This window comes from Girardinichthys multiradiatus, chromosome 6 (assembly GCF_021462225.1).
Source record: "Girardinichthys multiradiatus isolate DD_20200921_A chromosome 6, DD_fGirMul_XY1, whole genome shotgun sequence".
NCBI lineage: Eukaryota > Metazoa > Chordata > Actinopteri > Cyprinodontiformes > Goodeidae > Girardinichthys > Girardinichthys multiradiatus.
In genome coordinates this window covers 36,823,928-36,841,871 of record NC_061799.1, presented here as the reverse complement: position 1 = coordinate 36,841,871, position 17,944 = coordinate 36,823,928, and the positions used below count along the sequence as shown (strand labels likewise).

Below are 17,944 nucleotides of genomic sequence, written 5' to 3'. Positions count from 1 at the left end.
TCTCTCAGTTTGAGGGGTTTTATTTATCAGGATTAAACCTGACCTACTTTTCTCCAGGTTCCAAATTTATTAATAACTTCCAGTGCAGAAAAACACATACAACTGATTCCACACTGTCCTTAGTTACTGATGAAAAATAAAGATTAAATGGAAAAGCATTTACCAAACTAGATCCTAAGATTCAAAGCTTGGAGAACACCATTAGCAGTAAAAACATTTTTGTCCAATTTTGTCAATCTCTAACAATGTTGAGGAATGTTGTCCCACAATCAACATTTGCCAAGATCCACTAAAGACCCCAGCTTTTCAATGGTGTTGAGGTTTGGTTGACTGGGTACTTAGTTTTTCCATTTTGGCATCATCGTTGTTGATTAAACAATCACAGTACGGGATCTGTAGAGTGTTTCTCCATTTTTAAGATTAGATTCAAGTAATTTTAGAAGCCATATTTTGCCCTTAAATGTACATTTCTAGAAATCAAAGAGGGTGTACTTTCTTTTTACAATTATGATAAAATATTTGTTCAGCACTTTCTGTTGAAATGGAAAATTCTGACTTTCTAGAAGGTTTTTTAAATAAGTTTGTGATTTTTAATAGCATAAGAACAAATGTGAAGATCTGCTGAATAATTTAGAGAATAAATGTTGGAAATGCTATTTCTGGTGCCAAACAGTTTGAGGTGATTATCTGAGTAACATACTGGGTCCACTTTGGTACATTTGGGTCCAAAACAGTTAAGACTATAATTGGTATTAGTACCTACGGGCATAACATGCTATTATGAGTAACTTTGCCTCTTTGTTTTCAAGGCGTGTTGTGTTTTCCGTATTGACTTCAAATGTGAGTGATATGAAGTACCAAATCACGGTGCGTCTTTGTGATGCACACACCAGTCAGAGCCATTTTAAAGACAGCTGTTAGTGTGATCCTTAAAGAGCAGCTGGCTACAGGACTGTCCGACTCTTTTATAAGACTGATGCACACTTAAAGTTTACCTCTGTTACATCGTTTTTTCCTTGGTGCTCATTTCCCTTTTCTGCAGGCAAAGCTAGTATAAAACTTTATCTTTAAGGCTGTTTCACATAGGATCAATTAAAAAGCACTGCAATTCTCATTTATTTAATGGCTGTAGTAAAATTAATTAACTAAATAATAATTAAGTGGCAATTAACCCAACTTTGTTTTTTTAGGTTCAGGCTACAGGATTAATGATAATCTTAAAACAATATTTGATGGGACTTTAGGTTAACAGGACTTTTTGGTGAACAGAAGCATGGGATTGCATGCTCAGTATGAGGGATTGCTGCAAAGTCAACGCCAGTGACTGTCCACTGTCTCTACATGCTCATCCAGGAGGAGTGAATGCTGCAAGTCACTGACTGGATGCAATCTGCTGGGTTTCCTTAGAAAGAAAAACTTGTTATCCAATTTGAATAAATAACTGAATCCGACTGCACTGTTCAATGGTTAGGATTAATTGGAATGTATGAACCTGACTGTTGTGAAGTGCCTTGAGACAACATGTGTTGTGAATTGGCGCTATATAAATAAAACTTAATTGAATTGAATTGAATTTGGCTTGGCTCACTGAGATATTTTTGAAAGAAAACTAAAAGATGACTGAAACAACTATTACACTACTCCAGACACCCTAGTAGAAATTGAAAAAAAAACGGCTTGTTTCTAAAAATGAGAAACTTAGATAGCTATAATTTAAAATGGCTGCGTAAACCAATACACCTATCACCACAAGTAACATTGTTGCTAGTAGTACTACTACTACTCTGAACAGAGTTATAACATCAATATATTCACCCAGAGCCATGTTTATTATTTTAAGCAGTACTATAATTTCTGTTCAAGTCATTCTGGTGTCAGCTTATGTTCTGAATGGAGACAATCTTGCTTGATATCATCATTTGTTTTTTACCTTGTACCTCCTATAGTGGATAGAACATACATATCAACAAATCAGGAAACTTCTAAAAGAAATCATAACTGACCTAAACCTAACTGAGATTTAGAGACATTACACACCCCCAGAAAAGAGGATACTCATGATTTTCCAGTACACACAAGAGTGAATACTGGAAAGATTGCTGTCAATGGACTGCTCTCAAAAGATCTGTCAAATAATGTTAGTATGACACCATTTTATTTTCTGACTATATACAGATATTTAATATCTTTTCATCTGCGCCACAATTTAGTTTTTAGACCAAATGCCATCAGTTCCCAGAATGTGAAAATACCTCAGTACTCCATTTCAGACTCATAAGGATCCTCATCCACGTCCATCTTCTCTTCCTGCTCTTCCAACTGGCCAAGACTTGCCAGGTCTACAGGGATGCGATACACCTGACTGTTGATTTCCCCATTCATCCCTGTAAAACACAGACAGATGTAAGGTCAAAGATTTGAGGTGTTAGTATTTCCAACCAGGTTTTCTATTCTGAACTCACCTTGTTCTTGGAGCCGGATTTGAACAGCACCATCAGTCAGACCAATTTCAATGCTCAAGTCTGCATAGACACAAAATAATCAGAACCCAAAGTAAATCTTTTATTTTGACAAGATAAAGCTCAACCAGCTTAGCATTTACGGTTCAATGTGAAACACACTCAGACTTATATATTCGCACCATCCAGATTCCACCGTATAGTAAAATTTGGGAGGAGGGAAAATTACCACTGAGCTGGAAGGAATCAATTATAGTACCAATAGCTAAACCAGGAAAAGATAAATCAAATCCAGGAAATTATAGACCAATAGCCTTAACATCAAATCTATGTAAAATAATGGAAAAAATGATTAATAGTAGACTAGTATATTATTTAAATAATAAAGGATATATGTCAAAGTATCAAAGTGGTTTTAGAAAAGGGAGGAGTACTAATGATCCAATGCTATGCTTAGAGCATGAAATTAGAAGAGCACAGGTAAATAAAGAAAGTGTAGTGGCAGTATTTTTTGATATAGAAAAAGCATATGATATGATGTGGGTGGAAGGATTATTAATTAAATTACAAAAGCTGGGCATTAAAGGGAAAATATTTAAATGGATTAAAGACTTTTTAACAAATAGGAAAATACAAGTTAGAATTGGGGAAGTGATCTCAGGTAAATACATAGTAGAAATGGAACTCCACAGGGGAGTATTATAAGTCCGTTATTGTTTTCAATTATGATAAATTATGTTTTTAAAGATATTGGAAAAGTAATGGGATGTTCACTTTTTGCAGACGATGGAGCTGTTTGGAAAAGAGGAAAAAATTTAGATTTCATTGTAAAGAAATTACAAGAGGTTATTATTGAAATAGAGAAATGGGCGTTACAATGGGGATTTAAGTTTTCAGTTGAAAAAACCAAAGTAATGATATTTAATCAGAAAAAAATAAACAAGGAAATAAAATTAAAATTATATAACCAAGAATTAGAGCAAGTAAAGTGTATAATTTTTTTAGGATTATGGTTTGATGAAAAACTAAAATGGAATATACATATTCAAAAAGTTGTTGATAAATGTAAGAAAATGTTAAATATTATGAGATGCTTGGCTGGCAGTGACTGGGGAGCAGATAGGAAATCACTAAAACAGATTTACACAGGAATGATAAGATCTAACATAGACTTTGGTTGTATAGTTTACGGTTCAGCAGCTAAAACACATCTGGTTAAATTAGACATTATCCAACATCAGGCATTAAGATTATGTACTGGAGCATTTAAAACTACACCAACAGCAGCAATAGAAATAGAAATGGGAGAAATGCCGTTAGAGTTAAGAAGAATAAAACTAGAAATAAATTATTCGTCAAATTTACAAGGTAATAACTTGGATCATCCAAATTGGGAAATTTTAAATCCATGTTGGGAAAAAGAAATGAAGAGTTTTGGATGGACAATTGAAAAGAATATAAAAGAAATTAAAATGATTGATTTAGAAATTAGTCAAACATCACCAATATCAATTATACCACCATGGATTCTACCAGAAGCAACAGTAGATATGTCAATAATGGAAAAGAAGCAAGATAAATCTTACATCGTAGATAGTTATTCAGTACAGATACATTTAAATAATTATTATAGATATATTCAAATATATACAGATACATAGAAAATAAATGGAAAAGTAGGAATAGCTTTTGTAGTACCAGAATTCAATATAAAAATAGGAAAATGAATTACAGACGGCTTATCAGTAAACACAGGAGAAATGTTGGCAATATTATTAGCTTTACAATGGGTAGAAGACATAAAACCATTAAAAACAGTCATTTGCTCAGATTCAAGCTCTGCAAAATTAAGTTTAAAATGTAATCAATCAGATAGTAGGATGGACATTTTATTAGAAATATTTCATACATTATACAGAATACAAAAAATGGGCTTGATAGTTATATTTGTGTGGGTTCCAGCACATATTGGAGTAGAAGGAAACGAGAGGGCAGATAAAATAGCAAAGAGAATAATTCAAAATCCTATTAGTTTTATAATTAAAACAAGTAAATCTGAGGGAAAGAGTATTGTTCAAGGAAAGCTGATGGAAAAATGGCAAAAAAGGTGGGATGAAGGAAAAACAGGAAAATGGTTTTATAAAATTCAGAAGATAGTAGGAGAAAGAAGAAATGGAAGACGAAATAGAAAGGAGGAAAGAGTGATAACAAGGTTGAGATTTGGGCATACAGGACTTAATTATACACTTTTTAAAATTCAAAAGCATGATACTGGTAAATGTGATTACTGTGGAAAATATGAAACAATAGAACATGTTATATTAGAATGTCATAAATATGAAAGAGAAATAAGATATATGAGAAGAGAGTTTGAAGGTATTAAGGAAAAGGTTAATTTATTAGATATTTTGAGGAAGAATTTAGGGAGTAAACCTATACAAATAGTGATTCGTTTTTTAAAGAAAACAAAATTATTTCATAGAATTTGATTATAGTAGATAAAATTGTGAAAGTATGGAGGATATAGAAGGGTAGAATACAATGTAATGTGTAAGTATGTCTATTTGTATATATACATATAGGTAAGATATATTTATTTATTTAATTTGTAGAATTAAATATATATATATAAATAGATAGACCGACACGAACCACACTCCATACCAGTAAGTGGCGGTAATGCTACTAAACGTTTGTTGCCAACCGCCAATAAAACCAACAAGAAGAAGAAGAAGAACTTTTAGTAGCATTACTTACTGGAATGGAGAGTGGTTAGTGTCGGTCTATCTATTTATGTATATATTTAAATTCTACAAATTAAATAAATAAATCCTACCTATATATATATATATATATATATATATATATATATATACAAATATACATACTTACACATTACTTTGTATTCTACCCATCTATATCCTAAATACTTTCACAAGTTTATCTACTATAATCAAATTCTATGAAATAATTTAGTTTTCTTTAAAAATCAAATCACTATTTGTATATGTTTACTCCTAAATTCTTCCTCAAAGTATCTAATAAATTAACCTTTTCTTTAATACCTTCAACCTCTCTCCTCATATACAAGGGTTGGACAATGAAACTGAAACACCTGGTTTTAGACCACAATAATTTATTAGTATGGTGTAGGGCCTCCTTTTGCGGCCAATACAGCATCAATTCGTCTTGGGAATGACATATACAAGTCCTGCACAGTGGTCAGAGGGATTTTAAGCCATTCTTCTTGCAGGATAGTGGCCAGGTCACTACGTCATACTGGTGGAGGAAAATGTTTCCTGACTCGCTCCTCCAAAACTCCCCAAAGTGGCTCAATAATATTTAGATCTGGTGACTGTGCAGGCCATGGGAGATGTTCAACTTCACTTTCATGTTCATCAAACCAATCTTTCACCAGGATCACATAAATCACAATTTTTTTATTTTCTCCCATGATTTTTTTCTCCAACACCGTTTTCTTGCAGATATTATCCACCTTTAAAGCCTTGTTCTTTTGTTCTTCATTTTTACAAACTACCAATAAGTTTCCATCTCTCAAAATCTTTACCATTTCAACATCTCCAATTTTCTTTTTTATCTCTCTTTACACCACATTGGGGCTGATGTTAGCCAATAAAACCAACAGGAGGAAGAAGAAGAAGAAGAAGAATGGCTGACCCGTACTGCGGAACAGTAGGTGGCAGTGTTGCCCAATTGGTCGCCAAGCGCCGTAAAACTTTAAGAAGAAGAAGAAGAAGAAAAGGAAGGTAGCCAAATCATGCAAGATAGTCAATAGTATCCCACAATGGTAAGCAAATACTTAACATACTTCAATGTTCTCATGAAGTTTTAGAATATAATCTTACAGAATAACTCAGTTGAAATGTCTATTTGTCTTGTTTAAATCTTGCCGTAAAACTGTCCGTTAGTCTGACAGCAGCTAGCATCAGCGACATCATGTCCAAATTCATTCGTTTTAAATAAGCGTCTGAATTAAAGCCCCGAGACTACACACTATGATGTGTTTTGTGGCTCTGTGGATTGTTTAAGCTGTTTTGTGTTTTTATGTCAGAGTGCTCAACTGAAAGATGTCATCATCAAGCCTGACGCTTCCAGCTCTCTGCTGCTGGACAAACATGCAGACTATATCGCTGCCTACGGCTCCAAGAAGGATGACTACGTGAGTAAATCCTTATTTACACACACAGATCTTAGCTCATATGATTCCTCACCAGTACACGCAGTGTCAGTAAAAATGAGCTATACCCCTTGAGCTGCAGAGGTGGGTAGTTTGGCCAAAAAGTGTGCTGACGTGAGAGTAGTACTAATTCAACATATTCTACTAAAAAGTAAAAGAAGTCCCCACACACCCTGCACATAAACTGTTTAGAGTTTTACCTTCAGGCCGCCACTACAGAGACAGTTTCATCCCCCAGGCTGTTTCTCTGTTGAACATTCAATAAAGTACAAAACAACAGCATACAGATGTTGCAAATGCACCTTTTTTTATTAGATATGTGTATATTGTACATTATATATTGTACATTGTAAATTGTAAATTTGTATATTCTGTAATGCAAAAACAGAACAAAAGAGCAAAGTGTACCGGAGTCAAATTCCTTATTTGTATGTACGAACTTGGCAATAAAGCTGATTCTGATTCTGAAACAAATTACTCAAGAGTATAAAAGTTTTTGGTAAAAAGACTACTCAAGTACTGATCATAACATCTGATTTAATATTTAGTCAATTATATAACCAGACAGACAAAAATGTTCTTATTAAATAATGTGCAAATTCTGGTGTTATAAAGACTAAAATAAAATAAAAATCAATGAAAATATATACTGTATATTTACTTGACATCCAAATGGTGCAGCATATAAAATACTATTAGAACAATAAAGCTTTAGTACAACCACAGAACCTCACTTTAACATAAATTATGTGCGTTTGTGTCTGCTGCATTAAACATGCCTGATCTTCATTCAGTGAAGTAACCAGAGGTGGGTTGAGTAACCAGAAATTTTTCTCAAGAGTAGCATGACTTAATAATATACTTAATATTATAACTCAAGTAAAAGTATAACATGTGTTGCAGTAAAACTACCCCTAGATGTTTCAAAATGTTACTTAAATAAATGTAACTAGTTAATACAAGTTAATGGCCATGGCTACAATATAGCTCACCACTATCAGTGTGTGAATGTGTGGATGACTGATAGTAATGTAAAATGCTTTGTGGTCTCTGGGGACTTGATAAAGCGCTATACGAGTTCAGGTCATTTACCATTTCCCTGTCTCAGGTCTTTTGTAGCCTCTAACAGGTTTTCTCAAATGATTGCCCTGTTCATCTAATCTCAGCTTCCCTGTCCCTGCTAAATGGCCTTCCCACAGAATGATCCTACCACCACCATGTTTCACCATGGGGCTGGTGTTTTAAGGTTGATGTACAGTGTTTGTTTCTCCTCCACATATCATTTGTTACATTTGCATGTAGTAAAAAACAAAAACTCACTTTTGATCTCATTTGACCAGAGCACCTTCCTTCTATGAGCTTCCTGTTAGCTCTACATAGCTTGTGGCAAACTAGATTCTTTTTAACTTTGGCATTGGCTTTCTTTTTGCCCGTAGTCCATAAAGGTCAGATTAGTAGAGAACATCATTAGTAGTTTTGTGATCAACAAATTCTCCCACCTGAGTTTTGAGTCTTTGCTGCTCCTTCAGAGTTACCATGGGTCTCTTGGCTGTTTCTCTGAATAAATGCTCTCCTAAACAATTACTTTTTGGGATTTAACTTTTAAAAAAACATATATGGGCCAGCAGTTACATATTGCTCAGTGTAGTGTGTGTTGATGAGGTGAGCAGCTAAAATGTGTGGTTGTAGACAGTTGGAGACAATGAAAAGCAAGTGAATACAATCTTTTTCCTTGACCACATGATCTAAGATCAGGTGAAGAAGTGGGTTGACAGGATCATTTACACTCCTACCTGCTCTATAGGAAAACTTTAAGAGGGTCTGAACTGTTAGTCTCAAAATTTCACTGGACGGATTGCTAAATTAATGAACCATCATGTCTCAAACTACTTCTGATGAGGGCCGTAGATAAGACTTCCTCAAAGCTGACTCTGTGGTGACATATGTTCAGGAGTACACGCTGTCTGAGTACCTGAGGATGAGCGGCATCTACTGGGGGCTGACAGTGATGGATCTGATGGGTCAGCTGCAGCGGATGAACCAGCAGGAGATCACAGACTTCATTAAAGCCTGTCAGCATGAGTGTGGAGGCATCAGCGCCAGCATTGGACACGACCCTCACCTGCTCTACACCCTCAGTGCTGTCCAGGTGACTGTTTCAGTTTGTTCCAGCTTCTCTTTATTCTCAGTTACACCCTAAACTTTATTTCTTCTTTTCTTTAGTTGCATCTGTTGATCTATTAGGATCTTCTGTAATGATTATAGGGATAATATTTTCCATTATATTCTCACATTTTTTTAAAAATTAGGTTTCTGAAATAATTGGAGGTTCAGGTTTTTATTGACCTTTTTAGGGTTTTTTTGGTTTTTGCTGACAAACTTCTGGGTCTTCATGTCTCTCTCAGATCTTGTGCCTGTATGACAGCTTGGATGCGATCGATGTGGACAAGGTGGTTGAATACGTTAAAGGACTTCAGCGGGAGGACGGCTCCTTTGCAGGGGACAAATGGGGTAATCAAACTCTAATCTATCATGTAATTATAGATTGTAATAATAACATAATCTATTATATACTTCTGATGCTCATCAGTTTGTGTTTTTTATTTGTTGTAAATGTTGACGTATTGAAAGTGAACTGCTGAATGTTTCCTTACTGATGGCATCTGAATTTCATCCAGTGCTTCTGATTGTCTTTTCTCAGGAGAAATTGACACACGGTTTTCTTTCTGTGCTGTTGCTACGCTGGCCTTGCTGGTAAGTATGGGTTTATTTCCCCACCGGTGGTTTTTGTGAACAACCAAGAGTGTTTAGAAGAATCTAATGCAGCCAAATACAGCAGTTCTCCTGTAAAGATTAGAAAGGTCTGTATTTATTAAAATCATTTCTGTGTTTCAGTCAGCTCTTCTGTTTTATTTATAAAGAAATCAACATCCAGCAAAGTCAAATAAATAAAAAGCAACACAGGTAAACTTTCTTCCCTTTCTGGTCACACTTAAATGTTTTCTGATCATCGAAGGTAATCCAAGTAGATATCAAAGCAGGTTTCTATTGATTTTATCTATCAGGGAAAAACAAATCTATCCAAGACAACCTGGAAATATGTAAAAATATAACAGGCCTGTAGAATCTACAACTCAATTTAATAGGACCTGTTTAACAAAGGTTAGGTTAAAAAGGTTAAATCAATGCATCAATATTAAAAAATGAAAGAACAGGTGATAAATGAAATCACTGACATATATAAGGGTTGAAATGGTTCCAAAGCCATTTCTGAGGCTCTGAAACTCCAGTCGACCACAGTGAGAAGCATTGTCCACAATGGAGAAAACTTGAAACAGTGAGGAACCTTCCGAGGTCACAAGAACCCAGAACAACATCTAAAGCCCTGCATGCATCACTTACCTCAGTTAAGGTCAGAGTTTACAGTTATTCAACAGTAATAAAGAGAGACTAGGCAAGAATGGCGTCCATTGGAGAGTTCAAAGGTGAAAACCACTATTGACCATAAAGAACACAATTAGCCAAAAAATATCTTGAACATCCTCAGGACCTTTGGTGAAATATTCTGTGGACTGATGAGACAAAAGTGGAGTATTTGGAAGGTGTGTATTTGTCACATCTGATATAAAACTAACACAGCATTCCAGAAAAAGGGTCATTATACTGACTGTCAAACATGGTGGTGGCAGTGTGATGGTCTGGGGTGGCTTTGCTGCTTCAGGACCTGGACTTGCAGTTATTGATGGAACCATGATTTCTGTCGGTTTGTGACGTGAAGCTCTAGTACAGTTGTGTTGCCTAGCAGGACAACGATCTAAAGCTCACCAGCTAGCCCACTTCTGAAAAGCTAAAAAGAAAAAGAAAACAAATGGAGGTTTTGGAATGGTCTAGTCAAAGTTTTGACTGGCATGCAGTTGAGGTGCTGTGGCATGACCTCAAGCTTTTCATGCTTGAAAACCTTCCATGTGGCTGAATAATTCAGCAATAAAAATGCATCCATGGTGATGTAAAAACCTCATCACCAGTTGACACAGTTGACACTAAGGGTGGCCCAACCAGTTATTATGTTTAGGAGGCAACAAGTTGTTCACATAAGGGCCACGATGGTGTGGATAGCTTTTTTCCCCTTATTAAAGAAATTCACCTAATAACCACATGTGCTTTTTACTCCGGTTATCTTTGTCTGTTATTTAAATTTGTTCTGAATCATGAAGTGTGCAAAAAAAAAAAAAAGATATCTATAATGTTTTTTACAGTGTTGGATAATAGATGACCATTTCCCTAGAACTGATCAAGCCGGACTGTGGTTGTGTGCGGTGCTAGTTCTAATCGATCTTTGTGTCTTCATCTGTCCTGGCTCAGGGAAAGATGGACACGATAAACGTCGACAAAGCCGTGGAGTTCGTCTTGTCTTGTATGAATTTCGATGGAGGTTTTGGCTGCAGACCCGGTTCAGAGTCTCACGCTGGTCAGGTGAGTTTACTGAGCTGAAGATCATTTTATTCCTTCTAAAAAAAAACTCATCAAGCTCTTTACTCAATATTAACTGTCCTTAAATTTAAATGCATAATAAAATGTAAATAATTGCTTCATAAATGCATTTATTCAGCAGATCTGTTATTAAAATCAAACCTCCTCTTTCTGTCCATCAGATTTACTGCTGCACCGGTTTCCTGTCGCTCACCGGCCAGCTCCACCAGCTCAACGCGGACCTGCTGGGATGGTGGCTCTGCGAGAGACAGCTGCCGTCTGGGGGCCTCAACGGAAGACCTGAGAAGGTTTGTGGCTTTCAGATGATGACGTTTCTCTGCTCGTTTAGGTTAAAAGACAACTGCTGGATGAGCTCATAGGAATGTGCCTAAAGATGGAAAAGATTGTGGTTGTCCTTAAATTTATGAAGGATTTTGAATATGCATCAAGGATTAATCCGAAACCTTAAATCAGATGAACAGAAAATGTTTTAAAAAAATTAGAAATGGTCACTTTTAATACAAAAAACTTCAGTATTATTTTATATCAGCAGTGTTTTCATTTTTTCCACTAATTTTCCACATTTGATCCAGTTAATTCAAGTAATGAAATGACGCACCCAAAAATATTTGTTCCTTTTACTCTTTAAACATGGAAATTTAATGCTTCCTTCCCTTCTTCTTCTTATTTACTCCAGCTGGGAAAACGTAGTCTGCTCTTCACTTTGACTTCGTAGGCTGTATTCACACCGGCCACTTTTGGTCCGCTTTAAACGGACCAGAGCTTATTTCCCCACTCAGTTCGGACTTCTTGTGCAGGTCTGGATACACTCAAGCGAATCCTAGTAACAGGACTGAGACCCACTTTTTGAGGTGGTCTCGGTCCGCTTTCAAAGGAACTCTGGTGCGGTTTGCTTCTGGTGTGAATTCGAACCGGCCTCTATCCGACCCAACTACAGAAAACGTACATCTCTTTGGACCTATCAAGCCGCCGTAGCAGTGAACGTAATACTGAAATCTCAATTGAACTGTGATCTGTTGCTTAGCAACTCTGATGCCTGCGTGTTTTAGCTTGATGCAGAGCACAGCGCCTCCTTCAGCTTGCAGCTCACATTCTCCAATGGGGTTTCAAAATTAGAAATAGAACGACTCAAAATCTGTGTTGAATGAGCTGCTTGTGACCCCCACAGTGATATTGCAGCTGTAATAACGACACAGATATGCAGAATAGAGGGGCTGCACACTGGACTTCCAGCTGTTTTCCTCCATTTCCCGGTCTGTGCTCTGTCCCGCCCCCATCAATTTTGTCCAATCGGAGCGATGATCGTCACCCGCATGGCTTTGTTTACAAGTTTATAGTTCACTTGCAAAAAGTACAAAATGAAAGCAAACGGCAACTAACGAACAAAATAATGTCTGCTGTTTGGCCAGGACCAAACAGCAGACCTAAGGACTTTCCTGGTGTGAATACACCCTTAGTGTTTGGAGGTGTGTGACTCTTGACAGGTAAAATAATGCAGGGCTGAAGCTGTTCTGTGCAGGGTAACCAAAGGTCGTCCATCTGACAAGCTAGTCCAGTTTCCCGGAAACGTTCTGCTCATGCACACAGAGTCCCACCAGATGCTGAAAGCGAAGCTTCAATTTCAGAATAAAGACGATTTTTCGTACAAAAGAGGGCCAAGTACTTTAGTGTCTATGTCAATTAATAATAGAGTTCTACGTTTAAAATTCGTCTGCAAAGGACAACAAATTATAATCCCTTTTACACACACACTCCTCGCCATTAGGCTTTTTTATGCCAGTCATTCCTAATATCATAACTGGTGGCCAACATACCAAAGCAACCAGGTGTTGATGTTGATTCATTTAGTTTTCTGATTGTAACTTGCTGGAATAAAAAAACAATAAATGTTTAGAGATAACTAAAATCTCCTAAATAACATATCATGGCCTAAAAAGCCACAGTTTGGTTGCAAACTCTAAAAAATAATTTCCAACAGGGATGACAGCTCTTCATCCTGTGGTTGGGTGGCAGGGAAGCGGGTCAGCGAGGATAGGAGGCTGGATGAAGCAAAACACAGGAAGATGTTCACCTTCCAGCTGGCGACTCTAAACAAACCACCAGAACTACAATGAAAGGGTTTAGATCAAAGCCTTATTCATGTGTTAGAATGGCCTAGTCAAAGTCCAGACCTAAATCCAATTAGGAAACTGCTGCAAGATCTAAAAATGTATGTTTTACAGATACTTTTCATCCAATCTGACCGAGCTTGAGCTGTTTTTTGGATATCTAAACTCATCATAGACTCAGAAAGTCATAAAACATCCCAACCCTGACAGAAATCAAAAGCAGTGATTGGTTCAGATTTAAATGGATAAATGTAATTCACACCCTGAACGTCTTTACTCCCTCAGGGAAAGGATGTTAGATATCTCTGGCTTACAGTAAATTCTTAGTTCACTTTAGGAAAGAAAGTGTTGAAAATGAGCCAGTTTTTACATTGATTATTATCCTGCAAACAAATTTAAAATGCCTTCCCCCGTTTGACACTAAAAAGGGAATCAAAGGGATTGTTTGGTTAACATATATTAATATAAAGGAAGACAAATCTAACCTTACTCTATCACAGAAGAACGTTTTCTCTGTGCACCATCCTTTTTTGTAGAAATGACAATTGTTGTGCCCTTAATTTAGTTTTTCTAAATCAAACATGAGGAACATTGACCAAAAATGTTTTATGTAGGGATGGATTAAGTCCCGTGTTTGATTTGAGCTGGAGAGCAGAGTTACAGACTAACCTCCATCTCTCTCAGCTTCCAGATGTTTGCTACTCGTGGTGGGTCTTGGCGTCTCTGAAAATCATCGGCAGGATTCACTGGATCGACAAAGCCAAGCTGCGGCGCTTTATTCTGGCCTGTCAGGATGAGGAGACAGGAGGATTTGCTGACAGACCAGGAGACATGGTGAGACGGGATTGTATCAAAAGTTGTCCTCCTGTGACCTCCCGCCAATGCTGCTAAATCTCCACTATCTCTATTTATCTCCCTTTTTTAATGCAGTGCTGTCCGAAAGTATCGGCACCCCCTACAGGCTTCTTGTGTTTTTGCTTTTTTGTTGCACTTAAATGTTTCCGATCATCAAACAAAATAAAATAAAAAAATAACAACCTGAGTAAACACAAAATACACTTTTCCAATGATGGTGAAATCATGAATTAACTGAGACCAGCCCCTAAAACTAGTTCCGTTTCACTAGTTAGAGCCGTAGAAATCACTTAAATAGAACCTGTCTGACAACATGAAGCAGACATGATGTTTTTTTTTTCAAGAAACAGAACATTTTGGATATATATCAGTCTGGAAAGGGTTACAATGTCATTTCTGAGGCTTTGGGACTCCAGCACACCACAGTAAGAGTCGTTTTCTGGAATGGAGAAAACTTGAAAGAGTGAACTTTCATAGAAGTGGTCGGCTAACCAGAATGATTCCAAGAGTGGCCTGACCTTAAACAGGCCATTTATGCTTGAAAACCCTCCAATGTGGCTGAATGAAAGCAATTCTGCATAGAAAGGTGCTCCAGAAATCCTCCACAGTGATGGAAAAGACACGTTGCCCAACAGTTGATGGCAGTTGTTGACCCAATGGAGGCTCAACCAGTTGTTAGGTTTAGGGGACATAGGACCGAGTCAGTTAGGATCAATCTTTTCCCCTTAATTAAAAGAAATCATCATATAAAAGCTGTATTTCATGTTTCCTCAGGTTATCTTCGTCTGGTATCACAATTGCTTGGTAATCAGAAACATATAACTGTAACAAAAAGCAAAACTAGAAGAAATCTGTAAAGGAGGAAACACTTTTTCACAGCACTGTATGCCATTATAATGCGATAAGCAACATTTTGGGGACTTATTAGGCACCATTTTAAACTTCTGACCCCCTCCTCTGCAGGTGGATCCTTTCCACACTCTGTTCGGAGTCGCGGGCCTCTCTCTTCTCGGCGACAAGCAGGTCAAACCGGTGAATCCCGTCTTGTGTATGCCCGAGGATGTCCTGCAGAGGATCGGCCTGCAGCCTGACCTTCTCAGCTAGCCCTCTGGCTCGTCATCATGACAAACTCAAACGCTGCTGCCCCCCGTAAAGGCCCCGCAGCCTGAGTTATAACCACTACCGCTGCACTCTGGATGCAGACAGAGGACCACAACACTGCTATGTAGAAGCCTCCACATTATCCGTGTTTCCAGGCTGCCTTAACCTGTTTAACAGATTATAGCAGCCTTCTTGTTGAAATCCAGCAATATGAGTGTTTTGAAGAAACTTCTCAGATGTTTAGACATCAGAAAATGACATTTCTTCATTACTTAACTTGTTTGGGACGTCTTTAGGAGGAACCCCTAGAATTTTTACTCATTTTCTCACATTTACAACTACAAATGTTTTGTATTTTATTGGGATTTTATGTGATAGACCCAGACAAAGTGCTCCATCAGTGTAAAGTAGAAAGAAGAGGTTGTATTTTTACCATAAAACATAGTACAAATATAGAGAGCATATATATTCATCCTTTCATCAGCCTGGAGTTTATTTAGGGGTCCACTTCACACTTCTTCACCACTTTGTGTTGGTCTGTCACATAACATCTGTAGCTTGTGGCTGTAATGTAAAGATATGATGAACAGTTTTATTTTGTGGTGTACTGAAGGTTTTGGGTTCTCCTGAGCCACCGGTTAAATGCAAAACCAAAAGGGTTTTGAAACTGAGGGTCTCTGATTTGTCGTAAACGAACAGATTTTGTTTTGCAGGAACAGAAAAACGTCAGAACATTCAGTCCGTTGTATGCAGTAATGAAACGGCGTCTGTATATGAAAATGAGAGCATGAGCGTGGCATTCAAGCGCTCCCAGCCCGCTGCGATAATGGTCCACACAGCTGGAGCGGAACCACAGGAGTCGCTACAAACACCGTTGTCTCCATTACAACAACCTGAGGGAAGCTGTTCAGATGGGGGTGGGGTGTTTTCTCATTGTGACTGTAAATCTTATGCTATGTTTAATAGTCCAGCTACACTATTTATTAAAATCTGTCACTCTGCAGGCAGCTGCGTTTGTTCGGCCTCCAAGGAAATATTTGCAGTCTGTCAACCGCGCGATTCTGAACAGATGACACCAAATCTTTTTCAGATTGGCTCCACATTTGATTCAGTAAATCTCCACATCTCTTACTGTCAGAAAATGTTTATTTGTTGTACGGTAACTGGTCAGCGGGTATTGTTACAAAGCTTTATGAACAAGCGTCAGTGTTCTAATGCTGGGGTCCAGTCGGAAAGACTGATGAGAGCTTCTAATCGTGATTGGCTGGGAAATGAACACGGTGACTGGAGGAATCATTTATGTTTACAATGATGGTTTTTATCCTTTAACTAATTAAAATTACTTCATTAATCAGGTATTTTGTTTCACACCTCTTTACTTCATGCTTTGGAGACATTTTGTGTGTTTAGGATTTCAACAGTTTTGAAATAGTTTTTAACATTGGATTTAAGTTTAAAGAACATTTAATAGCAGCAATTTAACTCTGGTTTACTGATTTCTGATTGATTAAAACGATTTCAAGGTATTTTCTATTTTTACTGTTTTTTCTTTTACCTCTTTTTTTTTCTTTAAGGATCAATTAACTTTTTGCCCCGATTTCATTGAAATGATTCAAATGGTCATCTAACAAACAGATTCGATAGCATTTTATTTTATAGTTTTTAGTTGTGAAATTGAATCACAGCCACGTTTTCCTGTAACTTTGTGTAGCTGTCTTGGTCAGTCGTTCTCCAACCTTCCTTGAGGGCTTTTTTAAACATTTATTTTGCACTTTGGTTGCCATCTCACAAACTTTTGGTCTCTCCTAATGCCGTGATGTTCAGCTATAAACCCTTAACTGATGACGATTCTGTTGCAGTAGCTACACTTTATAATGTGAATACAGTCACTACGATCTCCACAAAAAGTTGAAAATGTAGCAAATGTTAAAGGGTACATATGCAAAATCCACTTTTTTATCCCTTAAATACATTTTGTTGTGTACTTTGAGTCTGTAGGAGAGCAAAAAAGTTGAATTTAGTCTTCAGCCACTGCATAGACATATTTTATAATAAAATATGAGCATATTTTTCAATCGATTTAGTTTTCTGTAGTCTCTTTTCAGTTTTTGAACTATTACATTACAGTATTTGCTGCAGAACAGCTAAACAAGGCAGTGGACTTTACGTTGACCAGTTTAAAATATCTGCTTCTTTTTTTTTAGCTGTGATTTTGTTGTATGCTGAAATTGCAAGTGGATAAGTCTAAATGTTCGGTTGTTGGGTGTATTAACCCACACAATTCATTACACTCCACCAGTATCAGGACCGCCTCAAAGTGTAAACTACGCTCCTTAAGGTAGTTACTTGGAATGGACGGAGAGGCTGTAAATCCAGTAAAAACACACCATTGCGATGCATTCATTTGAAGGCGCGGTTCTGCAGGTTCGTCGCCTTCGTTGTCCTCTTGCTCTGGGTCAGACTGTAAGGCTGCACCTGTTAGATAATTTTATCTCTGTTATCAAACTACAAAAATGGCCTAACGGGTTAAAGTGGAATGGCCCTTGACCTCAAGGGGGGCGAGGCATGAAGTGCCTCAACAGCGTTTAAAGAGAAAACGAGTTGCTCTCAGAGTACTTCAGAACAGAGGTAGAAGAGGAGTCTGGAGCTACAATAACGAGGAGTTCTGACCGAAGCTTTGCGGTTCTACTTTATATAGACCACAACTGAATGATTTAAGCGTGAAAAGGAAG

At 37.2% G+C, this 17,944-nt stretch overlaps 1 protein-coding gene across 1 annotated transcript; it reads left to right on the top strand.

Moving 5' to 3' along the window:
- Positions 1 to 6,126: 6,126 nt before the first annotated feature.
- rabggtb (Rab geranylgeranyltransferase subunit beta) lies at positions 6,127 to 16,738 on the top strand. The gene is made up of 9 exons (XM_047369495.1): positions 6,127 to 6,267; positions 6,532 to 6,639; positions 8,609 to 8,806; positions 9,063 to 9,168; positions 9,359 to 9,411; positions 11,020 to 11,130; positions 11,310 to 11,435; positions 13,941 to 14,090; positions 15,075 to 16,738. Exons 1-9 carry the CDS (start codon positions 6,265 to 6,267, stop codon positions 15,213 to 15,215), a joined length of 996 nt encoding a protein of 331 aa, XP_047225451.1. The 5' UTR covers positions 6,127 to 6,264; the 3' UTR covers positions 15,216 to 16,738.
- The last annotated feature ends 1,206 nt before the right edge of the window (positions 16,739 to 17,944 follow it).